Source organism: Xylaria bambusicola, assembly GCF_022495145.1.
Source record: "Xylaria bambusicola strain CBS 139988 unplaced genomic scaffold F5B22scaffold_15, whole genome shotgun sequence".
Taxonomy (NCBI): domain Eukaryota; kingdom Fungi; phylum Ascomycota; class Sordariomycetes; order Xylariales; family Xylariaceae; genus Xylaria; species Xylaria bambusicola.
In genome coordinates, this window is record NW_025953568.1 from 458,391 (window position 1) to 485,468 (window position 27,078).

At 49.2% G+C, this 27,078-nt stretch overlaps 7 protein-coding genes across 7 annotated transcripts; 2 read left to right on the forward strand and 5 right to left on the reverse strand.

The window, feature by feature from the left end:
* Positions 1 to 1,307: 1,307 nt before the first annotated feature.
* On the reverse strand, positions 1,308 to 2,400 carry F5B22DRAFT_100745 (uncharacterized protein). Its single transcript, XM_047968654.1, has 3 exons — positions 2,234 to 2,400; positions 2,068 to 2,148; positions 1,308 to 1,943 (listed from the first exon to the last, which is right to left on the reverse strand). Exon 3 carries the CDS (start codon positions 1,923 to 1,925, stop codon positions 1,620 to 1,622), a length of 306 nt encoding a protein of 101 aa, XP_047831908.1. The 5' UTR covers positions 1,926 to 1,943; positions 2,068 to 2,148; positions 2,234 to 2,400; the 3' UTR covers positions 1,308 to 1,619.
* A 2,972-nt stretch (positions 2,401 to 5,372) lies between these two features.
* F5B22DRAFT_100761 (glycoside hydrolase family 47 protein) lies at positions 5,373 to 8,738 on the forward strand. The gene is made up of 3 exons (XM_047968655.1): positions 5,373 to 8,234; positions 8,344 to 8,559; positions 8,631 to 8,738. The coding sequence occupies exons 1-3, from the start codon at positions 5,647 to 5,649 to the stop codon at positions 8,722 to 8,724; spliced, it is 2,898 nt and encodes a 965-aa protein (XP_047831909.1). The 5' UTR covers positions 5,373 to 5,646; the 3' UTR covers positions 8,725 to 8,738.
* Positions 8,739 to 9,230: 492 nt separating this feature from the next.
* F5B22DRAFT_100723 (amino-acid permease inda1) lies at positions 9,231 to 11,416 on the reverse strand. The gene is made up of 3 exons (XM_047968653.1): positions 11,065 to 11,416; positions 10,633 to 11,007; positions 9,231 to 10,565 (listed from the first exon to the last, which is right to left on the reverse strand). The coding sequence occupies exons 1-3, from the start codon at positions 11,214 to 11,216 to the stop codon at positions 9,464 to 9,466; spliced, it is 1,629 nt and encodes a 542-aa protein (XP_047831910.1). The 5' UTR covers positions 11,217 to 11,416; the 3' UTR covers positions 9,231 to 9,463.
* Positions 11,417 to 13,524: 2,108 nt separating this feature from the next.
* Positions 13,525 to 14,251, reverse strand: F5B22DRAFT_645510 (uncharacterized protein; the record flags this gene model as incomplete). Its single annotated transcript, XM_047978597.1, has 2 exons — positions 13,525 to 13,895; positions 13,954 to 14,251. 2 exons carry the CDS (start codon positions 14,249 to 14,251, stop codon positions 13,525 to 13,527), a joined length of 669 nt encoding a protein of 222 aa, XP_047831911.1.
* Positions 14,252 to 16,934: 2,683 nt separating this feature from the next.
* On the forward strand, positions 16,935 to 18,980 carry F5B22DRAFT_101093 (uncharacterized protein). The gene is made up of 4 exons (XM_047968657.1): positions 16,935 to 17,666; positions 17,783 to 18,044; positions 18,160 to 18,597; positions 18,699 to 18,980. Exons 1-4 carry the CDS (start codon positions 17,374 to 17,376, stop codon positions 18,741 to 18,743), a joined length of 1,038 nt encoding a protein of 345 aa, XP_047831912.1. The 5' UTR covers positions 16,935 to 17,373; the 3' UTR covers positions 18,744 to 18,980.
* A 236-nt stretch (positions 18,981 to 19,216) lies between these two features.
* On the reverse strand, positions 19,217 to 20,321 carry F5B22DRAFT_645512 (uncharacterized protein; the record flags this gene model as incomplete). Its single annotated transcript, XM_047978598.1, has 2 exons — positions 19,217 to 20,021; positions 20,104 to 20,321. The coding sequence occupies 2 exons, from the start codon at positions 20,319 to 20,321 to the stop codon at positions 19,217 to 19,219; spliced, it is 1,023 nt and encodes a 340-aa protein (XP_047831913.1).
* Positions 20,322 to 21,075: 754 nt separating this feature from the next.
* F5B22DRAFT_101076 (uncharacterized protein) lies at positions 21,076 to 23,893 on the reverse strand. Its single transcript, XM_047968656.1, has 2 exons — positions 23,655 to 23,893; positions 21,076 to 23,559 (listed from the first exon to the last, which is right to left on the reverse strand). Exons 1-2 carry the CDS (start codon positions 23,708 to 23,710, stop codon positions 21,435 to 21,437), a joined length of 2,181 nt encoding a protein of 726 aa, XP_047831914.1. The 5' UTR covers positions 23,711 to 23,893; the 3' UTR covers positions 21,076 to 21,434.
* Between the last annotated feature and the right edge of the window lie 3,185 nt (positions 23,894 to 27,078).

Sequence of the window (27,078 nt, forward strand, 5' to 3'; positions counted from 1 at the left end):
TCCCCAAAAGCGCACCCTGCTCATACTGTAGTATTCTAGTACTACCATCGAGAGAAAATCTTGGAGATCCTACTGCTCGGTTCACGGCGCAATGGGCCAGATGTGAGAGAGCTTGCAGTTACAATTGGAGCAGATAGCTGCCTGGATCTGTCGAATACTGATTGCAGGTACCAAGAGGGATATTGTGAGTCCAAGTGAACCGAAAGGCGTTGGCTGGTGTCCTTGCACTGCTGCCTATCTATCACGAGGCGTCAAACGTGCTAGCGGCGCCAATGCTGGCTCAATAGAATCCGAACGCGATTCAAAGTATAGTTTCTAGGACTGCCTCGGATGGCAAATGCATTATCGTCTTGACGATAAGGTGCCGAAGATGCCGAATACCAAAAGCAAGGTCAATAAGACTAACAATCGGTCGTGGTCATACTGCATTGCTATGGTAGTACTAGACTCTCTCCCCTGTGAGAGATTTCTATGGTTGAAGCTCTTTTAGATTCGAGCTGGCGATGGTTCGTCCGGACGTAAATGAAATACCGTGGGGTGCTTGGTTTGCAAAGCTGCTGTAGAATCCAATAATTGAATCATATCGACGTGATAGGGCAGCTACTCGTCTCGTTGTTGCTCAATGTCGTGGAACTAATGCAAAGTTGTTGGCAGCTCGTACAAGCAGCGCTTGGGGCGGCGTCGGCGGCGAACTGGTTGGTCGGCTGTCTTGAGCCCCTGGCGAATGCGGTATCGCTGGGATCTAGGCAACGGGAGCTTTCATTGGTAAACATTTGTAGTAAGATTGTTGCTGTGCTCACAATACCCGACCCTTCCGGTCCTTTCTCGTCGAGCGATGTTTGTTCATGCAGTCGGTGGTTTGAAGGTTTGCATGTAACAGTCGTGCTATTGAGGGCTGGTACCTTGACAATACTAGTTGTCGTTATGCGCACATCACCGCAATCTATTAGTTTACCAGATTTGTGGATGGTAGAGATGGAGGCGAACACTGTTTAGAGAGCCTTGAGGAAAACGTGTACAAGATGTCCGGGGTAAACGTTGGACTAGCTTGTGGTTCTCTCTGGGGCCGGAAAAGCAATCGTAAACGACAAGGCAGGTGTAGACAACGTGAGGACATGTTAACAGAATGGGCAGGAATATATTGAAGGATATTCTGGCATGAGAACAATAGTATTGCAAGTGAACATCTCTCTCTCAAGTACAGCGCAAAGATAACCTCAAATCCAGACCGCTCCGTCTTAGCTTACACTTTGTCTCCTATCTTCCCCAGCTGATCTTCTCCGATCTTTCTATTCAACATGCTTGTTTAGATCCGAACTTACACCGTAGATGGCCCTGTTGGCGTCATTTCGGCGTGATGTTTCATGGGACTGAGTAACGCCGTAGACCATGTGACATCCGCCAACGTTACGGGGCGACCACCGCGTGGGCGGTATTAGGTGATGAAATGTAAAACACAACTCGTCGATGCTCCTGCAGTCCAGAAGATATGATTTAAGCCAAATTGACAAATGTTATACACCAACCAGCAGAACGCCTATGATATGACCTGTCGTTTGATATTTTGTGACCGATTTTCGTGTTTTGGCCGAAGAAAAGAAAGAGGCTGCGCGTTCGTGTTATGATTCCACCTTCACCTCGAGGCGTCGGATGACATCGTCGTACATTCCGTCGATCTTGGCCAGCAAGAGCGCTCTTCCGGCTTCTTGACGGTACTCCTTGTGGAAAGCGCGGTACTCGGAGGAGTGAATAGGGCTCTGTGGTACCTCTGCGCCCGTCACAATGTCTCGCGCGACATCATCGAAGGCGGCGCTCTTCTTCGATGCCGTTGATAAACTCCGAGGTCTGGTGTAAAGATCTAAGCCGCTCGGCTTTTTGAGGATGCCCTTCGGCCGTGACGGAGGCGAGTTGGATAGTGCGTGCATTGTGTAGGTTGGCTTGTTCTGATGACTTAACTTAGCAACTAGAGTGTGAAAAGTTTTTGAGACCGAGAAGTTGTCGTCGTTGCAACTTGAGCTTGATGATGTTGAGGGTTTACAAGTGTGGTGTTCTTATGTCTGAAAGCACCTTGAAGAGTTGTGGTATTATAGTAGCCAGAGGTATCTAAGCTACAGCCAGCGAAGAGCAGAGTTGGTGGTTCAGCTAGTCCTGGTATGCGTGAGTGAGATCAACAAGTTGGGTTTTTGCCAACGCCATCATATGACCACGAGTGGTAAGAGCAGCGAGAACGGACAGTCTCCTTTCTAAAGGATGCGAGTCGCTATACCGTACCGTGATTCCGTGGGACTTTGCGCTGTCGTGGGGGATTGGATCGACGTAGCACAGATCGGGGAGCGGTTGATGCACTGGGAAGCGTTGTAACGAGGAGAGAGCAGGACAAAGACCCAATTGGGACCTGACTGAGGTGCCTCTGGGGTTTTGTCGGGAAGACATGCGCTGTCTGCCCTGTCTGACGTGGCCGTACGTGACGCCGCCGAGTCAGCCAGATCTGGCCGGGTCAGGCCGGCAACCCATGCGACAGGGTCTTCAGGGTCCCATTCGTCCCATTCGCACGCTCTTGAGTGGCCTAAATGTCAGGGACTCCAGGGACTCCAAGGCCAGCCACCGTTGCTCTGCACCCTCAGCAGCAGCAGTAGCAGCAGCACCTCAGCACCTCAGCATCGCAGCATGGGGCATCCCCCACCGTCACACGTGGCGGGGCCAAGGACCATTGGGGAAGGCGGCTGTTGGTCGAAACCCTTCGACCGCAGACCATTGGCGACGAACATGATGGGATGCCCCGTGACAGTCGCCCAGTCGCCCAGTCACCCCGCAGACGAATCGACGGGGTGCGATACAGCTTGGCGTGTGTGCAGCATCAGCAGCGATGGCCGAATCCAAAGTCAACAGAGTAGAGAGACCGCACAAGCCGCCGAGTGGGCTGGTATCGCGAGGAACACGGCACTCCTGGCTCTGCGACAGCTGTCCCGTGATCTGCCCGCGACAATCCTCAAGCGTGCTTCTGCGCTAAGCAACATGAGGGAAAGAGCCGGTCTGCACGCGGCTGGAAATAACAATTATGATGTTAACAAACAGCGATTTTCGGCCACTCTGACATCACTCTGTCCATCTTCGGCTGCTGTGGAGAGTTCATCCATTCTGTATCCGAAGTTGGTGTACCGAGTCGGCAAGCTTGGAGGACCTCGCTGAGCTGGGACTTGGTACCAGAGCTTCCGCCAGAGCTCTGCTCAGAGTCCTGCTCGGAGTCATGGTGGCCTGATGTGGGGGAGTCGGGGTTTGTGCCATCTCAGTACGAAGTACTATACTTCACACCAGCAGAAACAAGAATTCTGACCAGTGTCTGGGGGCCAAGAAGTGCCGGTGCATGAATGGCGATGGATTGTTCGACTAAACTTGTCGATTGAAACACACAGCATGGGCTCTCTCTTGGGGGTTTTCGATATAATACATACTTAAGTACACACATACCTACATACGCACACAAGCAGACTCGTCACACATTACATGGAGCGTATACCACGTTGCACCGGCTACACTAGACGAACTTTGCGGCACCTGATGACATATATAGGCCTCTTGAAGCCTCTTTCGATGCCGACAGCCACGGTTAGAGACATGACGGAACAGGTCAAGAGTGTAGGCAATATCAGTGACATCCGGACATCGACACCCCAAGACCGATGCGTCGGTTTGGTTGGGGTACACTACTGATGAAGCGTCACGATCATCGGTCGCGCTATGCACCCCGCAAAATGATCGACGCTTGTCCGAGTACCAAGGTAGTCGAGAGTGTATGTAGGCAGACCCTGAATTGGAAGCAATGGGATTCCACGAGGTTGGTTCTACTTCGTAAATGCCTTGATCAGACTCGACCAAACAATGTTCTCAGAGCCTTGCTAGACATACATAAGTATGCTAAGCTGGCCAATTGAGGGCTGTTGAAGCACCCAAATCCGAGCAATATGTCCGAGCATGGCGCAAGGGGGGAAATGAATACAGTACCTAGGTGGAATTGTGATCTAGATGCTTGGTGGAAGGAATGTTGGGACACATGATTTGGAAATCCCTGCCAGCAGGATTTGGAGAAACTGGATTCTAGTCTGTGGAGGAGTCGGTTAGATCTAGGCCCAATCATCAGATCTGTGAATATTTTTGTGTGAATATTTCTCAATCTTCAACGAAGTCGCCTACTCTCCATGCGCACTACGCGCAAGTGAGCGTAAGTGAGCGAGCGTCTAATCATGTAGGTAGGTATGTATATATATAAAAGTTTTGAGGATGGAAATCGAGTTCTCGCCAACCTTTTCGTCCAAGTCCACCCACCGACTTCACTCCCCCCCCCAAAGACCCATGGTAGCTGCCCTGGCCCTGGCCCTACTGTACCTTGCCCCTGGGCCTGGGGCAGCGTGGTACCTGAAGGCTACAGCAGTAGGGGCCGCCTGAGTCCCGCCTAGGCAGAAGCTAGGCTACCCACTAGGTAAGGTGAGTAGGTGCCGCATTACCTCTTTCAGGCACCTGATTTGCCGTGCTATTCCCTTCTCAGACCCTACCTAGGTACCTACCTTGGAATACGAAGTACCTGTAACCCGCCTGGCTTCAGCATCTTTTAGGCTGAAACAATCTCGCATTATAGCGTGCTCAGGTGCTGCAACTGCGACTGCGCCTGCGACTGGGAGATCAATCGAATTCTTCCGCTCCCTCATCACATCGAACTGAGACGGCAACTCGCTGAGACACTTCTAGGACGATTGATTATATCTAAGAAAGGCTGCCAAGTCGGTTGTTGGTTCACGGGCATTCAAAAGACCCTGTCTCATTTCTGGACTTGTCTAATCTGCATCGCTCGCTCCACCACTCACGGTCCAGATTGTCTAGCCGGAACTCGGGACGTTGGTAATATGATCCTAATATCCCCATACGATGCCAAGAGCCAAGACCCAAGAGAATGGCCCATGGAAGGAGGACGAGTCTGGACGAGCGAGGGAGGGCGATCGCCTTTTCCAAGCTGAGCTGAACGCTTGGTCGCGGTACGCTACCCATCGCACTGTAGTCTGCCCGTTGCTAGCAAGTCATCACTGCCCATGCTTTTTACTGTAGATCGTGCGCTGTTGGATATTGTATCGCAACGCAGCGCAGCGCGGCGCAAACCTTCCACGTCCTGTCGAGTGTTATCCAGTTCCTTGTTTCTTGTCTAGTGGTTCCTTCTTGCATAACGTCAGTCGTCCGCTGCAGCCATTTGCTCTGTGTTTCTGTCATCGACAAGCGAGTCTTGTTCAGTCGCTCTCTGTCTCGCTCCTGTCTGATTTTCCCTAGTTCTCCGCCCAGCTAGCTGCTGCTAGATTTGCGATCTGCGACTTCTTCGACACTCCTGTGCTTCGTCCGTCGTAAACTACGTCTTGACATCTCTCGTTGTCGACGTTTTATTCGGGTACTCGTTCAATTTGATGTACCTTGGTCGTGTCCGCAAATTGCTCGCTATCGGGAAGGAAAATGATAGCGCCCATTCTTGACCAATAACTCCCGTTTTACCAGCCCTTCCTCTGCGGGCGTGCATGCAGATAGACAAAATTGACTCGACAATCTTGCCTCTGCTTCTCTCATTCACGTAACCAATCAGCTTTTCCCCACTCATTTCTCGTTGTCGCCATGGTCCGCTTACGGCGATATCGATACTACGTCTTTTTCGCTGCCATCGTGGTTTTTTTGCTTTATCGTGTTGCTCGAAACAGTGAGCAGTGGGAGACAGTCTCGGCATCGTTTCCTCATACCGTACCTCCGTTCACGCCCAAGCCACCACCAGCACGCGACTCTGGCGGCAATACTCAAGCCCATACTGAAGTAAAGGGAGTTTCTACTGAAGATCGTGATGTTCCCCAGCAAGTATTAGATAAGCCCGACGAGGCCAACTCTCCAAACAAGGTTCCAGAATTCAAGGGCGAGCACCGGCTTGCTAGCGACCATGGCGATGGCGATATCGAGCTTCCCCCCAAATCAGATTCTGCTGTTAAAGATCCTGCCGTTAAGGAGGCAGGTGTCGTAGCCTACGATCATAATGAAGCTACTAAAGTTGGAACTGCTCCTATCATCAACGTACCGGACAAAACCAATGGCCAAGGGGCCAAGGATGCAGATAACAAACCCATAAAGGTTCCCACCAATACCGATATTCATTGGACGAAGATCCCCGAGCACTTTCCTGTCCCTGCGTCAGAATTGATCCCTCTCCCCACCGACAAACCTAAGAAGATTCCGACTATACAATACGCTTTCGAGAAGGAGTCTCCTACAGCTCGGGAGACACGTGAGACGCGCCAACAGCAGGTCAAGGCTGAGATGGAACGAAGTTGGGCGGGCTATTGGAAATATGCCAGGGGCCATGACGAGCTGAGTCCCGTCACTAAGTCATTCCGGGACCCGTTTTGTGGATGGGCTGCTACATTGGTTGACTCGCTCGATACGTTGTGGATTATGGGAATGGAAGATGAGTTCAAGGAGGCTCTGCTAGAGGTTGAGAAGATTGACTTTACCGTCAGCAAACGAGCCGAAATTCCCGTCTTCGAAACAACAATTCGATATCTGGGCGGATTAATAGCTGCATATGACGTAAGCAGTGGTGACAATGGTGGGTATGATATCCTACTCCAGAAGGCCGTAGAGTTGGCTGAGATCTTGATGGGTGTCTTCGACACTCCTAATCGGATGCCTGTGCTTTACTACAACTGGAAACCCAAATTTGCCTCCAAACCTAAGAGGGCTGGAACCAGTGTCAGCGTGGCCGAATTGGGGTCTCTTGCGATGGAGTTCACTCGACTCGCTCAGCTCACCAAGAAAAATAAATATTACGATGCAGTTGCGCGTATCACAGACGCTTTCTATGAATGGCAAGAGCAGGGTACATCAATTCCGGGTATCTTCCCTGAACATATCGATGCAAGTGGATGCAATATCACTGCGCAAAACGAACTTGAAGCTGCCAAGAAAGTCCCGGATACGGACACGAATGATAAATTCAATCATGACCGTGCTCGACGCATCGGGGCGACTGTGAACGAGCATGATGAGCTTGATTTTGAATCTGAAGTGAATCCAGAAGTTCGCACTGGCAACCCGAACAAGGCCAAACCTCACATCATGAAACGTTCTCAAAGGAGCACTGCACTGAAGATGAACTCTGGGAAGCAGGTAAACTCGGAAACCGCCGAGGGTGAACGGATTGCTGGGGAGAGTACCCTACCTGAATGCGTTTCTCAGGGATTAACACCTGGTCGGGGAATGCAGCAGTATAGTATGGGTGGATCGCAGGACTCTACTTACGAATATTTCCCCAAACAATGGCTGCTTCTCGGTGGTTTGGAGCCAAAATACAAAGAACTACATTTGAAGGCTACCGAAGCTGTTAAGAAGTGGTTATTATATCGGCCCATGGTTCCAGATGAACGCGATATCCTATTCTCCGCTAAGCTCGTCACAAGAGGCGAGCCCGAAACCGACGCTAATATGCAATATGAAGTTACGCACCTTACCTGCTTCATAGGAGGCATGTTTGGCATGGGCGGAAAGATCTTCGAAGTGCCAGCTGACGTCGAAATTGGCGCAAAGCTCACCGAAGGATGTGTGTGGGCGTATGAAAGCACTGCCACTGGTATTATGCCAGAGGGAGGTCACTTATTCCCCTGCTCTGATCTCAAAACATGTCATTGGAATCAGAAACTGTATGAGCAAGAACTAGATCCTTTATTCGAAAGTCGTGATGAAAAAGTTCAGGAGTATTATGATCGAAAGGCAAAGGCCAAAGCTGCCATGGAGAAGAAAAAGAAGGATGAAGAGTTTGAACGCCACCATGCTCAGATAAAGGATGAGGCAGGACAACCTAGGAAACCTGCCCTAGACGATAAACTGTGGCGAGGGTCACATTTAGACCACGAAAATGCTGGAATTCAGAAGCGAGCTGCTATCCCTAACATGGGGGGCCTAGAAGATGATTTGGCTGAAAGCAGTTCCGCTAAGGGCACTAAGAGCGCCAAGTTCATAGAAACTCAGGACCTCGAAGACAGTGATCCAGCTCCCGGATTTGAAAGGTCCACTGCGGGCCAAGTGCCTTTGCAGATAAATGAGGATGAAGACGAGGACCCCTCACGGCCCTTATCTCACGAGGAGTATGTTGCTCAAAAGATGGAGAACGAGAAGCTGCCGAAAGGCTTCGTTGATGTGACTTCAAGAGACTATATTCTACGGTAAGTTAAGTTTCTTCCTGATCATACCCTTTTTCTCCCACTGCCTCTTTTGGCGTGAGAAAACACGGGTATATCCTATGATTCGTAGTGCTGACGTGTCGTGCCAAAGGCCTGAGGCCATCGAGTCTGTTTGGTATATGTACAGAATAACCGGAGATAAGAAATGGCAAGACAAAGGCTGGAAGATGTTCAAGTCGATTGTTAAGCACACCACAACCGATGTCGGAAATAGTGCCATTCACAACGTATTGGATACACACCCGACCAAGTTGAATGAGATGGAGAGCTTCTGGACTGCCGAAACACTGAAATATTTCTATCTGCTGTAAGTTCCGTCATTCTGATAATACTTGACCTGGACCATACATGAGAAATGAAACTGACCCTTTATTCTAGATACTCGGAGCCGAATCTGATCAGCTTAGACAACTATGTCTTGAATACCGAAGCACATCCGTTCAAACGACCAAAAGCGCCCTTTGGTGTATAATTTTAGGCCATCTGATGAGTGGTAGAATTTAAGGTATCAGTCGAACAGTTACATTATATATACTACAGTAGAGGCGTGGAATGCAGTTGCTCCGCCTCTCCCAATCGCAAGGGCCAGGCGTCGTCATCAGTGGGCTCCCAAAACAAGCAGCAGGGGGGTAAATGGTATGGTAGTGTATACCTACCTCCACACACGCTTGCGCACCGCCGGGGGGTTTGGAGTCGGCGGATGACCGGCCATGATCCTCCAAATCAAGACCATTTGTATAGTGCATATGTGCATTTGTAATGGCTATAATGTATATATGCTAAAACAAGGCCTCAGTATATCCCAAATTCAAAAGGCTGCTCGCAGATAAAGTATTGATAGATTAAACAAATAGACGATCTATCTCGCTTTGTCTACCTCAATCCTCTGTTGGGTTAGAGCAACGGTTACTGAATCCTTCGAAGTGTGCTCATCTGTTATGATCCTGGCGTACGGGGTAGGGTGTTTTGAGTATATTATATTTCTCCCGCCTCGTCCCGACTTCTAAGATTAGCGCGGGACATCACGGACGGCTCGGGATGTTAATTTTATAGACACTTGTTCAACAATTGCTAATCTGGGAATTCATCGCGATGGAAAGAAGGGCAATAAGCATTGTGGTACAAATATGTTGGAATCTAATCCCGCTGCTTCTAAATCATTTATTATTATAAGTACAATCCCTCAATAAGTGGTAGTAATATGCGCCACCTTATGCCAGCCAGAACCATATTTTCTGCCAGATATTCTTAGGTTGTGGCTCCTCGTCCGTTTCAGCTAACTCGTCCATCTCCTTCTTGCCAGTGATGACGTCCACATCCTCAATCTTAATCGCGAACGGCGTCCGGAACCAGATCTTGTGGATAAAGTAAAGACCCAAGAAAATCGGGATGGTGATGTAGGCGGCCAAGAAGCTCGAGGCGGTGAAGTTGACGAAGACCTGGAATCCGTTGGTCAAGGTCAGGACGCTGATCAGGAACAGCATGAACCAGGTCGCGTAGGGCTGGAACGGGGTGCGGAAGGGCAGCGCGTCGAGCATGTTGTGGTAGATCATGGCCTTGCGGAAGCGCAGGTATGTGATCATGACGACGATCCAGGCGATGAAACCGGAGATTGTCGAGATGTTGCTGAACCATGCGAAGGCGACGGCGCCCGAGTTCGAGACGTTGAGGAAGGCGAGCGCGCCGATGGAGACGGTGAAGAGCACTGCGACATAAGGAACACCGCGCTTGCTGGTAATGGCGAACCACTTGGGCGCCTGCCCGCTCAGGGCCATGGAGTAGAGCACACGGGAGCCGGAGAAGCAGAAGGCGTTGCCGGCGGACCACGCTGATGTGAGAACGGCGGCGTTGATGAGGTGGTTGAGGACCGGGATTCCAGCTCTCTGGATGCCGATGACAAACGGACTGGCGGATGCGTCCGAGTTGCCAGACAAAAGCCGGGGGTCGTCGTTACGCACAAGGATGCCGATGATGAGCGATCCAAGACCGTAGAAGATGGCGAGACGCCAGATGTATCGTCGCGCGGCCTTGGGGATGTTGCGGCGCGGCGCCACGGTCTCACCGGCGGATAGCGCGATCAGCTCGGGCGAAGTGATGAATGAGAAACCGGCGCGCGCGAAGGCGGTCCAGAACGCGAGGAACCGACCCCAGCTGCCCTCCGCCAGATACGGGACGAAGGCTCCAGGCGGGTCTTGCCAGTTCTTGAAGTACAAGGGGTCGTGATTCGGGCCGCCACCGAAGAACAAGACGATACCCAGGATGATAAGGCCGATGATTGTGATCAGCTTGATACTGGCGAACCAGAACTCGGCTCTATAAGTGACGTAAGATTAGCTTATAGGGCGCGAAGAGAATAGTGCATGACGGGAATTGAACTTACTCTCCGAACCATGACACGGCCACGATGTTGAGGAACAAGATAACGATGAGCTGAATGGCGATCCAGACAGCGACGTGCACGGCGTTTGTCCAGTACGAGATGATGATGGCACCGGCCGTACACTCGGCAGCCACGAGGATGGCGTACGCGTACCAGTAATTCCAGCCAGTGGCGAAGGCGAGAGAGGGCTCGACGAAGCGGCCTACGAAGTACGGGATCGATATACCCTTCATCGGGAGGTAGGTCGTCATCTCAGCGAGGACGTTCATGACGATCCAGACGACGAACATCATGGACAGGTAGGCCATGAACAGCGGCGCAGGGCCAACCGTCGCGAGGATCTGCCCGCTGCCTACGAATAGACCTGTTCCGATACTGTCGAGGGCACGTTAGTTCTCAACTGAGATATCAAGAAGTAAGGATGCTACTCACGCTCCGCCCAGCGCCAAGAACTGGATGTGGCGACTCTTGAGACCACGCTCGAGTTGGTGGTTCTGATCGAGATTGACATCTCCCACGGACTTCGAGACCGAGTGATCCAAGGGCTCAGCGCCAGCCGACGCTTCCTTATCCACGTAATCCATCTTGCTGCTGCTTCCGTTGCCTCTTTACGGATTATGTTGTCCCCTTTAACAGCCTGGCGTAGACTACCTGAGCGTCTTTGGGAGCCAGTCGCGGCAGCGGCGGCGGCGCTCTCTTGTCGTTGGTCGAAAGAGGATGATGGTGATGGACGAGGAATTGGTTCTCTTGAGATTGACTGTCTGACGCTGGGGGTTTATACTTCATCAGCCTCTTGTCCAGACCTCTTTACCTAGAGTCGCTATGTGAACTAGCGTTAATCTCCGATCTTCTAGACGTCGCCTAGATCGCGTGCCCCGTATTGTCTAACGTCGCACTACGTGGTGATGTTCCCACCTGAGGGCGCGATGGTGGATATGCACGACATCTGCATGGGAGCAGGCAGTATCTAAGAACTAGTTTCTGCTTAGGAGAGCCTGGGGCCGATGATAACCTTGACGGGGATGCCAGACCCGCCGATCTTCATCCTAATCCTACACCAGTTCGTTCCTACCTGTTCCGATATTCGGGACGGTTGACCAGGGAGGGATAATTGTAGAGCCGGGGTATCACCTGGATTCTGTGAAATTGTCGGATCACTTTTCAGATCCGACAGCATAGCGAATAAACAACCACCGATCTCACCAATTCACGGCGTGAATGCAGTAGGGCCTCGTCTAATTAGCATATAGGCCAATGTAAATACGGGATGAATCGTCAGAGATAGGTGCTATTCGTCGGCCCGACTCAGGACTGAGCAGAGATCCTTTCTACTGGGTAGAACTGGACAAGGCTAAGATACGGTGAAGGCCCGGATTTCGGTAGCGCTGAGCTTCATATACACTATATCATGATTGGTGGGCCTATTACTCGATGAAAACTTGTCACAATAGAGATTGTCCGTAATACGGTCTTGTCATGAAGAATGCTTTTACTTAGCGACTTTGCGGGGTCCGGGGCATTACGTAAAATCAGGCACCAGGGCTGGGGATGTCCGACTCGTATGTGCACGTTTGGGGTCGGAAACTGGAATATGATGCAGGCACCTTGAAGGCCTTAATTATACATGTAGCTTCATTGGCCTAGTCTCGTTTGGAGGAGTTAGTTGATCAGGGTCGTGAATTATGGACCTATCCCGCATCCATACAGACATTCATGAACTCATGCCTGGGGTAATGAACTGAGAGTTCCATTGGTCCGATAGTCTGCCTTAAGATGATACGATGCTTTTCTTAAGAGAAGAATAGGCCTCACGCGTGAAAGTAGGGATTACCAGCCTAATTTTATGGGTAGTCCAAATCAAACCATTAGACTCTAATGTCTAAGCTGTGAAATCGAGAGATAAGACTCGTAAGACGAAGCGCATCAGACAAGAATTGAGCTGGAATAAACTAGGTGTTAGAGTCTATAAACAGATAAGACGGACTGTATACTCCGGGTAAGGCGTAAATGAACGTAATTAAACGTACGAGTGAAACAGTCAATCTAGCTAGCTACTCGTATGATGACATTCTACTCAGCTACGATTATCTGAATGTGAGATATATCGCAAAGACATACTAGTAAATCCTTGTACGCTTCATCTTCAGTGAACACAGCATATTGACCATATTCTATGTCTCCTTCAAATATCTGGTGCTTCATCATATAATCTGTTCATAGCCCAATTAGACACGAATGTTTCTTTCCCTCAGTAGAGAATCCATATCATCAACAACAACGAGCTGACAACTATTCCGCGGGGTAAGGCTGCACAGCTGGGACTATTCTAAAGAGTGTACTTAGTAGTCGGACTGCAGCAGCTGAAAGAGATTGAACAGGGCTACCCAGTTATGAGAGACGGGACTATGCTCGAGTCCCTGTACTAGTAGCTTCGCCCTAGGCTTCAGATGGAGCCTCAACATAGGATTGGAATTGCTAAGCCGATGTTTGCCGTTGACCTTGATAAGGTTGTGGGTATGGCAGGGTCTAGGTAAGGTAGTATTGATGAGAGAATTACACTTACAGACATTAGTCTCACTGGTGCGGATTGATCCGGCAGCATCTCATCGATCCGTTTGTTTCAAACTACCTAACAATAGCTACGCGATTGATAACTGTTATTAAATCATATCCGTAGGACCGTAGAACATGACGCATATCGCTGACGAGTTGAATGGAAGCTCATGCGACGATAATATATCGTATCTTGCGTCTATTTGCGGTCGTCTTTTGCGGACCTTCCCAAACGCCGTGTCGACAAGACAACCCTGTTTATACCAATCTCATCGTACATGTTAAAGCCATATCGCCTTGGACATCCTGACCCTTTATTTTGGATACTCGAGCCCAACCCTACAGCTCCAGCTTCACCGGCTTGCTCCTCTTCTGTTCTGCAATCGCGTTCGCCGTGTGCAACAACCATTGCCGACGTCCGTTCATCTGTGTCCAGCGCGCGAGGGACTTGCGCCAGCTTGGTGGCGTTTCTGTCCTAGTGTGCCAGATGTATCTAATCATGGCCACCGCGACTTTGTTATCACGGTCGAATGTGACCATGATATGTTCAAAGCCTAGCGGCAGCTGGTTCTTCTGAGGCCGGCTGGTAAGCGCAACAGACATATCTTTCTCCCCTACGCTCACAACTTGAGCGGCAAATGCCTCATTAATGCTACCATCTCCCATCTGGGGTAGCTTGTTTACTGGTTTTCTGTTGAATTGCGTGGTAACTATATTTGGATTAGCTAATGGCAGGTTCTCATATGTCTCGTGAGATGGTAAACCTACGTCTTTGATCCCACAACAGCTTCATCACTTCAGCTCCGAACTTCTCCTCATCCCATAATTCCCTTGGAACTGCTTGGAAGGGCATACCAACTCCAACAGCGAAAGTGTCTACAGTGGCCCACTTCGTATGATTGAATAAAGTCGTGTAGAGCTCCGAGTCGAAGATCATGTCGTCGACTGCCAGTGGATCGATAACGTAGGTTAACGAGACAAGCATGTATTGGTTATATGCTGCCCGGAAGCCAAAGAAGAGTAAAGGAAGAGCGAGCGCGAGGCCCAGCTTGCGAAAGATACCCATGATTGCTGCCTTTGGTGATGAGATTCGACCAAATGTGCGTTGATGGAAATGATGAGGCGGTGATAGCTCTTCTCTTGGCGGTCGCTAACCGCGGCGTCGCTTTAAAATGAGACCTTTGTGTTGACTAGTCTATCAGACGTTCCAATTACACCAGCTACTCTTTTAACATATGAGGATACTTAGGGCAGAGAGAGATCTGGCCTCATGAAGCATTTCCAGCGAGATGGAGATGAAGACTAAAGTAAGAAAAAAGGGGACAGGGGCTTTTCCTCATTCGGACGAGTCAGTCTCAGCACAATGTCGGGAGTTCGCACATTTCTAGTAAGCATGAGAGCTATTTTTAGTAATCTCGTAAGATTCAGAGCTTCAATGCAGTAAAGCAACACGCGACAATGATATTGCTTTCCACTATTAGTGCTCGAATACTTTACTCAGCAAAATGAGCATCATGACGGCATCGCCGCACGCAAAACATATAAGCTGGTGTATAATGCCGCTCCGCTCGCCGGAAATAGAGCACAAGAATAGGTAGAGGCCTTTCTCCCGATAGATTATCCATTACATCATCACATTATTTTGTATAGAAAGCCAGTGCGACGCGACTTGACGCTACCGCGCTCTTCACATGATGGATCTCGAACTTATTATCCCGGAACCCCAAATTATCTGAAGCATCGCGACGGTGCCGACAGGCGACGAAATGCCCACTAATTCACCAGTCGCGCTATATTCGATTTATTGATTTTTTATTCCAATGAACGAAGGAAGAGATTGACGTCCTATGACCAACGATACACTGTGTATATCTGCGAATGCTTATTGAGCACCTCAAGACTGTCCATGTCGTTGATGCCCACGAACTCAGCGTTATGCATTCAAGATTCAGACGAGGAGTAATCTAAGCACTATTCTATAGAGCCACGTTAACCATATAGTCAACCTATTGACCTGGTTTTTCATGTCACGGTGAAATGCCACGTGGCTTCGCTGTTTGCGCGAGACTAGGAGTATCCGTGGTCAAAGATGTCGCAAACGACGCGGCTACGTGTGTGCGGCAACCCATACCAGAGTTAAAGCTGAGGGGATTCTCCGTTTGATTGTCCTCATATTTCCATCGCGGCTTCAACGCCACACATACTCAACTTCGATATTCGCTTTATTGGATTCCGACATGAAAGTCACGAAAGATCTAACGGTTAAGTTCGCACACCTACATCAGACAATATAATGTAACGAGCCATGATCCACGAGAGCGTTGATGTCAATCACCCTCCAAAAGGCGAAGTTCTCCCAATGCGTCTTCGAGGATGTGACTTCAATGAGGAAGACTGGATTTCAGACTGGTCAACACTATACGATTGGTTTGTTTCCGCACATTTAGCATAACCAGATTCTTCGACAATGAGACAAAGGTTCGACGGTACCGAAGTAGTACTAACTAATTTAATGGCACTCCCAGTCCTCGAGAAACCCTCAATTAGCTGCGATTGTCATGAAAACCTCCCGCCCAAATCCTAGTAGCGGTACGAAGAACACGTACTCCCACACAGAGGAATTTGGTCTATAAGCACTAACAGATACCTGCCGAGATTCCTGTGGGAGTGATTACAATCTGATACATATCAGTGAATATCTTGGTCTTGAATGCCAAGCGCCTCGTAATGGCCAGAAGGATGCATGGGAAATATGCGCCATCTTGGAAGGGAAGAAGGATGTGTATCACCACTCACGACACGCCAGCACATTTACGGCCGTACTTGTCATTGGAAATTTAATTCTTAGATTCATCCGGATTCGCGACTAACAGCTACTCGAAGAAGACAGCGCGCGGCTCCAGAGTAAAGGTTCTCCATGCTTTGGCATCCCATGTCGTTCATCGCTTAGGTGAGTCGAGACGTGACCAGGAGCATTTGCAAACTTGCAACCACGATGCGGATATGGCAAAGCGGCTGTATATCAGCCGCAGATACTTATTGGACAAGAATACTAATTATCGATGATCGTGCGGCTCTTGGAGATATGCTTATATAAGTAGACCCCCCATGGGCGCATCAAACGGCTCCAGCAAAAAGACTGCCATCTAAAAGGCCCAAGGCCACCTTTGATAACCACGTCCGCTGGTTAAGATTACGCCACACACCGGCTCGATATTGACATTTCAGCAGAGCCGCCGGGATTTTGCCCGTCGACCTAGACAAGACGGCTCGCTGCTGGTAACCTGCGGGCCTGAGAGGAGGTAACATTTAGCCTGCAAGCACGTCACAGTAATCAGCCGAGCCTAGGCTGTATCTCGAGTCGAAGTTGAATTTCTCTATCGACACACTACGAGATATGATGGGCAATTTTCGCTCGAGGTAGGTAGTCGAGACGAATAGACGCTTTGGGAATGTAAAATAAACTATACTACAAAACGAGATGTATCAACCAGTTACTAAGAGATGAATAATCAAACAGACTAGGATTTAAGAATCCGCGAGTTAGAAGCCTCGGCGCTTCCTAAATCTGGAGACATTCTTCGGAGTTAAGCCCGCATTGCCACGTGCTAGTCGCGGTCCTTTCACCCGAAACTCTTAGAATGAGAAGGTTCTTGACTACTGCCGGGCTGATGTCGTGATTGGATTGCCGGTGGCTCTAACGACAGTAGCCGCATTCTCCCAGATTGACTACCGCTGCTGAATAGGACTCCATCATAAGAGGAAGTATAACAGTACAACAGATGCTCATGTATAATTGTGCGCGAGCCAGATCAAATTAGAATCAAATGTTCGAAAGAGACGACGCAAAGATGAAGGCACACACCGTAGATGATCGCGACACGGAGGACGCCAGATACGTAAGTAGGTATATATCGAACAGGGACCCATTCCCACAGACCACAAATGGACGTTCATATTAATACTCGTCGTCGTCATTAATGGTAAAAGGTGCGAGGTAAGTACCTAGCGCTGCCCATGATACCCCACCTATACATATTACCTAGGCATTTGTAGTATATTACATCATATCTTCACTCTTAGCCTCCAGCCGTGTGTTCAATCTTTTTTGGTTTGGTGATATTTTCATTCTATATTCTTTTCTCTTCCTTTTTGGTTTCATATAGAGTGTGTATACAGATATCCATAATGGCCCAGCCTACGACTCAGAAGCAGTGGACAGTGACCGGGGCCGGGAAGGGCCTCGATACCTTGCAGTTTGGTGACGCCGAGGTGCCCACGGTGGGCGACAACGACGTCCTCGTCAAGCTCCACGCCGCCTCGCTCAACTACCGCGACCTGATCATCCCGAGGGGGCAATATCCCTTCCCGACAAAGTTTCCCGTAGTACCGGCGTCCGACGGCGCGGGAGAGGTCGTAGAGGTAGGGTCAAAGGTTAGCCTATGGAAAAAGGGTGACAGGGTCGTCACGCTCTTTAACCAGTGTGTATTTCCCAGTTTTTTCTCAATTTCGTTTTCATATTGAGTGCACGCCACTACCAAAGCGATTATCGAACACTCTCACAATTAGCTTTTTCTAACTGCTTGGGCTTGTATAGGGGCCACCAGTATGGAAATGTGACAATAGCGGCATCGAGCACAGGCGTCGGCGGTGTTGTGGACGGAACACTGCGCCAATACGCCTCGTTCAACGAGACGGGACTTGTGCGCGCTCCGAAGAATCTGAGCTATGCCGAGGCCGCCACACTTACCTGTGCCGGTCTGACGAGTTGGAACGCGCTCTACGGCCTCAAGGCCATTAAGGCTGGTGAGACTGTTCTCGTCCAAGGGACAGGCGGTGTCAGTCTCTTTGCTCTTCAGGTCAGTTTACCCAGCCCAATCCGCACGGCATGTGGCTTGCAAATTCGTTGTAGCGTGGAAGCCCATTTTTTACACTTCGCGCGTACCACTGACATCAGTTAACACCCCGTAACAGTTCGCCAAAGCCGCCGGCGCAAAGGTCATTGCGACAACGTCGTCAAAGGAGAAAGAGGACATCGTAAAGAAGCTCGGCGCAGACCACGTGCTGAACTACAACGAGGACAAGAACTGGGGCTCGACAGCGCGGAAGCTGACAAATGGCGTCGGCGTCGACCTAGTGATCGAGGTAGGCGGCGCAGGGACGATGGCGCAGAGCCTCGCGGCCATCAAATACGAAGGCACGATCGCCATCATCGGTTTCTTGGGCGGCGCCAAGGTCGAGAACTCGCTCCTCGAGTGTCTGACGCACCTCTGCACCGCGCGCGGCGTCTACGTCGGCTCCCGCCAGCAAATGGAAGACATGGTGGCTGCTATCGAAGCCAACGACATCCACCCCTATGTCGACTCCAAGGCCTTCTCGCTCGAGCAGGCGAAGGAGGCGTACGAGTACCAGGTAAGCCGTTCTATATTACCCCTGGCCTCAAGTATTGTTATATATGTTCTCTCTGTACTACGTATCGATGAGGTTGCTGACTCGGCTCGGCTGTGGCGTAGTGGGCTAAGGGGCACGTCGGGAAGATCTCGATTAAGATTACGTAAGCGGGACGGATATTTCCTAGGCATTTCAATTATACGATATCTACCTAGTATAGATGGAACAGGCAACGAATTCTTGTCTTCATAGAAGCGCCATGAGTTTCTCTTCTTGTGTCCCTATCACTCCTTATCATTATCATCGTAGTATGTTCAGCCTAGACTTGGACTGGCTGACTGCTTCATATGTCTAGACATGAACCGAGCCAATCTAGCTCGGTAGATAGACGTCCCCGATCACACTTGTAGCGCGTCGATTCGCGGCACAGTTCACGTAGAGGAGACGCGGTGCTGCATGCTGACTTGAGTACAATAATAGTCCATAAATCAAAGAGAGTCCTCTTCTACATCGAGGGGAAAGAAAAGGATCTCAGAAAAGGGGTGTGTTCAATCTCGTATCACATTTGTTTTCAACAGTTGTTATCTGTCGTAAATTATGATATGCTTGAATGGCCACCGCCTGTCCCGATAACATCCTGTTAGTCAGCTGGGTCGGCTTGTAGCCAGGTCCATCGCTGATATTCATGCTTTCGCAACCAAACCGTGGCGCCCTGAAGCGGTCTCTGCTTATTTTTAGCAGCCGCTTCCTTCAAAGTCTGTGGTCCCCGCACATTGAGATGCTCCGGGCAGGCGGGATGGTAAAACGGCATCCAGTCGGCGTATGCATCATACTCTTTATCTAGATAATGAAAAGCTGCCTGTAGTCCGTCATAATTGGGGTTGGATCGAGTCGGTCGATGTATGGAGCATATGATTCCAGCGGGGCGGTTGGTTGCGCATATGACCCGGATATTGTTCTCAGCACCGCCGCCCATCATGAACACAAGTGTATTCTCGTCGATTTCGCGAAAACCCTCGTGCTTGCCTTGCTGGCCGTCCAGTGGTGTGATTCCGTTAGCCTTGAGAACCGCGCGGTCTACAGGGCGAAATGACAATTCTTGGGAGTACACCTTGATTTCCTCTGAGCTTTTACACGCTTTGCGAATGCTCTGCGCCATCCAGAGTGCCGCGACATGCCGGATCAGGCTTCGATTGCCATATCCCTCCAACTTTTCCGCATCAGTAGGTGGAATGCCCAAATGCCACGCCCAAGGCCCATCTAGGTCGAAACACACGATTTTCTTGACGTTTATTAGTTTCTTGTGAGTTACAACCCAATGAATTCGGCCCCAGAGGTGCTCTCCGTCTATAGATTTAGCCCATTCTTCTTTGGCTTCGTTAAGGGCCACATCGATTTCGACAAAAGATTCCAACATCCTGCCGTTTTCCTGCCTGCCATCGCGTCTGTAGGGTTCGAAGTTATAAGTAGTGTTGCTACTGACCTGGACTCGTGGCTCTAAAAGATGAAGCCAGAAGATATACGTACCTAGGCATTCTAAAGTCGCTCAATGTTTCAGCAGCCGTTACGGCTTCTTTCCAAGGACTCACTAAGCGGTCAGCCAGCTTTAGTATCACACTCTGTTTACTAATGTCGTCCGATCCACGGGGTATAACGCGATCGCGTTGAAATTCTGCTGGGCAAACGCCTTGTAACGCTGCTTCCCTTGCTGCCTTCCTCTCTTCTTCCGCCGCTGGGTCGGCCATCTTACTATTTGTGTATATTCAATACAAAATTCGTCGAGTCGATAGCCTAGAAGAACTACCAGGGTACTATGCTAAAAGTCAGGGACGTAATGTGATGGACCGAATGTCTTATGAGAAGTGCAAACTGAGAGTGTACGTGAAAAGGAGCTGTTCGCGGGAAAATATTTTCATGAACACATGTAGCTTTATATTTACCATCAGATACCTCAGGGATGTGAAGACTGTAATTAATAGCAAATAAAAGCTGTTTTACAGCTTTTAACAACCAACCTGACCCTATGATTGCTTGTGTCCCAACTCAATACAACACATAAGGACAAGGAATTGTAGCAACTAAATCAGCAGTACCCGCACCTCTATCCCTTGCGTCCAAAGGGGGGCAAAGCAAGCGTTTTATGAGGCTGGGTGATATAAAGGGATATTGTGCATCATGGACTATGTCGGTATTTCTGACAACTTACTTCTGATGGATAAGATAAATGTGACACTGACGATATATACACTAACATATCCCAAATACAAGTTCAGTTCACATAAAGTAATCATGTCTGTACCGGTGAACCCGTCTCCCAGTTCCGTTTAGATCCCCCATCCGCAACGAGGCAGACAGATAACAGGATTGCAGAAATACTGGGAGGGCAAACGGTCAATTCGCATAGAGCCAAACCAACCCATGCCCCCACCCTAAGTACCCTCCTGGGAACACCGGCGACGTGCCTTTAAAAGAAAAAGTCGGCACGTTAGGCACAGAAGCCTGTTAATGTACCGCATGGATTACAGAGCTGCAAGGAATGATCTCGCCTTGTGCTCCACCTTGCCGCGCGGAAATGGGCAATGCCACATTCAAAAAGGAAAGAAAAAAAGGCTGTAAATAGTAGAAAACAAGACAGTTGACAGTGGCCAGGGAAAAGCTTTAGGGTAACGACTTCGAAAACAAGCATCGGGGACAGCGACAACGAAAATGGCGAGGTCATTATTATAAATAGGGCCCATAGTACATGATCTGACTATTCTTCGTAACCCTATAATTCACAAGTGTTAGCTTGGGTATTGTACACCTGTGACATGTCTAAACTCTTATGCCGAGTGCAGCGTAGGCGGCTAGTCAGAAGACTACGAGTCAAACATGACCTTCTTTCGGCCTCTTCCTCGTCCACCATCCATAGCATCTAGTTCACGGTCGATCTCCATTATATCCAGCATCTCGATCTCCACATCTCTTTCCTCATCACCATCTTGTTGTTCCTGGTCTGCAGCCGCACTTAGGTAGGCGGCGAAGTCAAACCCACTAGGTGGTTTTGATGGTGTTTGCACTGGCGACTTTTCTTTGTCAGCTGCCATCATGTCGTCTCCCGCCGTTTCATCATATTTGCTTAATGAAATGGGTCGAGACAATCTCCGTCGCGGGCCAAGAGAGAGATTGTAGGCTATGCTGCTAGGCTGTTCCGGTCTTGGATGAACGATGATGGCACTAGTGTCCCGAGCTCTGTCACTCAACCTCTTTCGACGGCTGATGACACCTCCAATACGAGTGCCAACTGCTGCCTCACTTTCCCGTATTATTACAAGTCTGCTCTCACCACACACCACCACATCGACAGGCAAACCTTCATTGCCGGGAGCGCTCATGCCACCAGTCTCGGCAAAGCGGACAATAGCTCCGACTTGAGTGCATCGTTCACCCATCAGACCGACTGAGAGATCATTTAGACGAATCATGCGTGTAGGCTGTGCTCCGCTAAAAAGATTCACGCCACCTCCAGCGCTTTTCCGTATTTGAGCGTCCCAAAATTTGAAAAGACCAGGTATGGTGAAAACGTGATCCAAGCTGCCAATCCATAGCGTAACGTTTTCATCCGCTGTTGTTGTAGTACTCGACGGTAGTGGTGTGACGACAACGCCTCCGCTAACTGTGGCGAGACGTTCTGGACCAGATGTATTTGAAAATGCATCACGCCGGGAGTGTGGTGTCATTGGAACAAATTCGGAAGTGCTACCTGACGTGCGTTGTGTTCCAGGGTTTCGTAGTGGACTCGTGCCTTCGACATAGCCACTGATATTGAACTCGGTGATGGCATCTCCAACAATTCCAGAACCAGGCTTTCCGAAGTGAGCAGAGCCTTGTGGGGAGACACCATCAATATCCCAGATACCCCACTCGCCGTCCGCAAGCAGGACGAATATCGCACGACCACGAGCAATCCAGGAGGCGGCCAATATTGGCTTTCTAGATGTCGATTGCCGGACGAAAGGGGGGTAGAGAGAGATGAGCCATGAGCCCTGGGAAGGGAAAGGACCCTCTGATATGTCATCAGGCGGCATGGACGCCATGTTGTAATCATAGATGCGTACAGCGTTTGGGGATGCATTGCAAAGAAGTTGTGTGGAGTGTGTCGCGTTGAAAGAGATAGACGTCAATGGCTTGGGCAGGTACTCTGTCTGGAACGGTTCAATCTGTTGACTAGGTTTGGCCGCAACTTCGAGGGGGACATCCCATAGTCGCAGCGCCCCGGCTGCTTCACGGCAATGAGCTGCGACAACAACACGATGAAGCGCTCGGTTCGTTGACCTTGAGCGTTCCGAGGATTTACTTCGTGTAGGTCTCGGCCTGATGAGGGTCATGGCCAACCCATCAGAAGGCTTTTGCTGGCCAGCCAGCAGTGTCACCGTCTCCCCCCATTTGCCGTTGCCTGCCTTGCCAGCCAACAGCGATTCCTGTAACCCCTTTCTAGATTTACTGAGAGGGGACGGGGGGACGAGCGGTAGCGTAACCAGGAATACTTCGCGTGTGGAGCACGAGGCAGTGAAAACGATCTTCTCCTTGAGAATATCGGTTCCTTCCCATGAAGCATCCTCGGCTAGGCAGGGCGTGAGTGGTAGCGTAGAGATATGCATGACGGCGGTATCAAACTCCAAGTCGAGGGTCTGTGTGATTTCTGGGTAGGTGGATTCGTCGTCAAGGGTCTCTTCAAATTGCGGCTTATCAACGAACGTCTCGGGTTCGGGGGCATCTTCTTCATCTGAATCAAGAATCATGACGGCATCTTGCGGTGGCTGACCGTTCTGTTTGCCATTGGCCCCCTTCGCAGCAGCCTCCTGCACTTCAGGCTTGAAACGGCGACCACCGCGCCAGACGAGAGTGACACCATTCTCGTGGCCGTATATGATGATCGTGGCTCCCTGGGGTGATAATACGGGATAGGTGTGGACTGTGTGGATGCGACGGGGGATGTTATATCTATAACAATCACGTCAGCGAGTTAGTCATAGGTCGACGGTTTCCAAGTCAATGCCATGTCGGTAGAGTTTAATCAAAGCAGGGTCCAAGCATACGTGTATTGAGTGTTTTGCGCTGTGCGACGGACGCGCGCCGTAGTGCTTGGGGCCATGGTGTAGCGATTTCGAACAGAGACAATTGGGTTAGTTCAAGTGTGCAGATGAGCTGGAAGATAGAAGCAGCGTGCGTAAAGAACTATTCTAAGCCGCCAGTCATGGTGCTCGTCATATGGCCACGGGTTTGAATTCAATGATGTTGAAGCTATCCAGCAAATAAATTCGAAGCAATACGGCCGTCCAGTGACGCGACAACTCTTGGTCAGAGCTAAGGTGGGGACCAGGTGGGGACTTGGGAGCTTCCCAGTCCTCTCGATGTCACGTGATCCTGCCCATATATGAGGGACAGGACAGAATGCAGAACAATCATGAGAAGCGTCTTTGTTATATGTATCATACACTTAGAGCCCTTATTAATATCATTACTTCGAGGAGTACATCCAGATGTAATAATGCGTCTGGAAAGGTCCTTTTCAAAATTCATATAGTGCAATGTCTCCTCGTGCTTTTTTACACGCCGTTATCTCTTCCGAGTTTGTCCATGCAGTAGATCCTTCCAACCTTCTTGCAAAAAAGTGAAGCTATATACACGGAGTGGTTATTTTGGGGGGGGGCTGCCTTACAGCGTCGTGATAGATGTTGAGATTTTAGGGGTGACTTGCGTCATTAGAATTAAATCTGAGTAAACGTGACGAAAGTCGTTCTAGGCTATAAAGTACCTCACGTTATAATGTACCGATCTTCAGATATCTTATGGCTTTTTATTACCGTGTGCTTAGAACCGCTTAGAATTAAAATGGTTGCATCCAGCCTCTTTTGACAAAGATCAGTATTGCTCAGCGGATAGGTAGCTATAACCAGGGCAGAGATCCGGGCTTGGAACTTGATGTTATTCAGATGACAATGATCAACTAGGGCTACATGAGTCCTTGACCAACCAATTCCTTCTTGGCTTGGTGGCTTGACTCAGCTCTATATATAATTGGTCTGTCAGCCCAGACCGCCTAGGTCTCGAGGGTTTGTTTCAAGAAGCGAAGTCTGTATAACTTCATTTTCTAATATTGTTTACATGTCTTTGAATGATCATGAACAGCCTACATTGACCTTTCATACGGTCGAAGTGCAAGGTGTCACAGTACAGTACTATATAGTGAGTGCAGAGACGTCAAGCCTTCGACTTGATAACTCGTCGTTACCTTTTGGTGGCGTAGTGGCATAGGTACTGCACTCCTTATGTCGTTCCGTGACACAAGGCGAACTGCATATTCAGCTACTACAGCTTTGTATGCGTATAACAGTAGCTCCAATATATTATTCACACACTCTTGGGGTTCACACTCTACGCGCCATATACGAGTAAGAATAATTACAGGCTATGTTGTTCGTGTACCATTTTCTCCATGACTCCCCCAATTTCTCTAAAATGCCCAATTAATGAACATAGTTTCGTATCAGGTGATATGTATATTGCTAGCACACTTATCGCTCGCCTATTACAGACCATGAATCTTCTGCTGATCCGGTATTTTCGGTATAGGAAAACCCAACTCTTCGTTCTATTAATTCAATGCAGCAATACTTCCCATCTCTCTCACTACGAATAGGAATGGAATAGGTCATAAGCTCCGACCCGCTGAATGTTTCCAGGAAGACCCACGTCCAAACCCTCACTACGTTCATATGACACCAGAACTCTACATTAACTCTTCGAAGAAGATATGACTAGATAAAACCCACCCACTGAAAGGACCAAGCTTAATATCATGAATCTATAGCTTCACTCGCCACGAAGTGATTGGATTCCTCTACTGGAGTTAACATCAAGGAGATAACCCAAACAACTTGACTGAGAATGAGTTTACAACATTGAAGTGATAGTAACCGACAAATCATTTTCTAGTTCCGCAACTAGTTTCGAGGCCGCAAGGAATCAAGCAATTATGCTGGAAACTCCTTAGTAACGTTGAAATATTTGACCTAGTGCTATGAGGTTATGAACCACAGAAAGATAATAGTATATAACTACAGCGTCCAAAAGAAGGGTTGAGAGACCGCTGCGTAACAATAAATATCACCGCCTGCAAGAAAGTAACGCGTTCCTGAGACCTAGTCCTATCTATGTTCACCGGACACTTAATCAAGGCCAAACCCAACGCCTACATAGTAACGCCAGGTATGTCGATATTAGCAACCACCAACTCATATCAACCGCCTAGCAAACCATGACACCGTGCCATGGCATAGCAATAAAAACCCTTGAGCTGATATTCCAAACTTATCCTAACCGATATCCAGATCTATTCGCACAAAACATATTCCATTCTCCCCCATAAGCGCCGTCAGCATAAATTCCGAAACATAACACGCCCCCTCTTTCAACCTACTTGTCAGATAGGGTTGGTCCCGGAGTGAGTAGAAGGTCAGTCACAGTCAAGTAGGTAGGTAGAAGGGATAGTATAGGCGTCAATATTCATTGAATCCTGAACCCTCCAACCCTCGAAGGGGGGGCCAACACCCCTTTATATAGCCAGTAGGTCTAATACAGCCACCCCTAGGGTCTATGTGACTATATCACCTGACACTACTACTATAAGCTATCCCAAACCAACCCCTAACGTCCATCATAACCACAAGTATCCAAACGACCAAGGGACAACAACGCATAATCAGCCCGCCAAGTGACACATCCAAACCGCCAAAGTCTCGACATCAGCATACCCAGCCATAGTGCTCTCAACCTCAGTTCTGTTTCAACTTAAGTATGTAGATAATTACTATAGACACTTCACACTACCTTCCTCGCTATCCTACCCAAACCACCTAAAAACCTCCTCAGAAGTAACCCCCCACGTCATTCTATATGATCTCCCAGTCCTCATCGCCAAAAACGGACATAATCCTCCCTCGGTTCCAACTCGGCGATCACAGCATCATAATCCGGGGCCGCCACCCCAAAAAGGATGGGAGGATGGAAGGGTGTGTGGCACCAAGCGCCTCGATGATCTAAGCAGATATTCCCTATGTATATACAAAGTATCTAGACGATCCTAGACTCCCGACTCGTTCATCCCATCATCCCATCCCTCCCGTATCACCATAAGCATCCATCCATCCATCTACTCGCCTACTCGCCTACCTCCCCATATCGTCAGCAAGCAGGTACACGGCACAGCGCAAGGATGCACAGCACAGCACACGTGCAATATACGAAAGGATGCAGATCAGCAATAATCGTCATCACATATTATACCATTCTTCTAACCAACCAATCACATGACATGAAGATATTGCGTATAGCTAGTTACTTACTTACTTAGTCATCATCATCAACTACCATACGCACATGGGAAGCAACGCTTAAGAGTACTACGGGTTTAGAGTATACACTTGTCTACATGTATAGAAGGCTACGAAGACACCGACA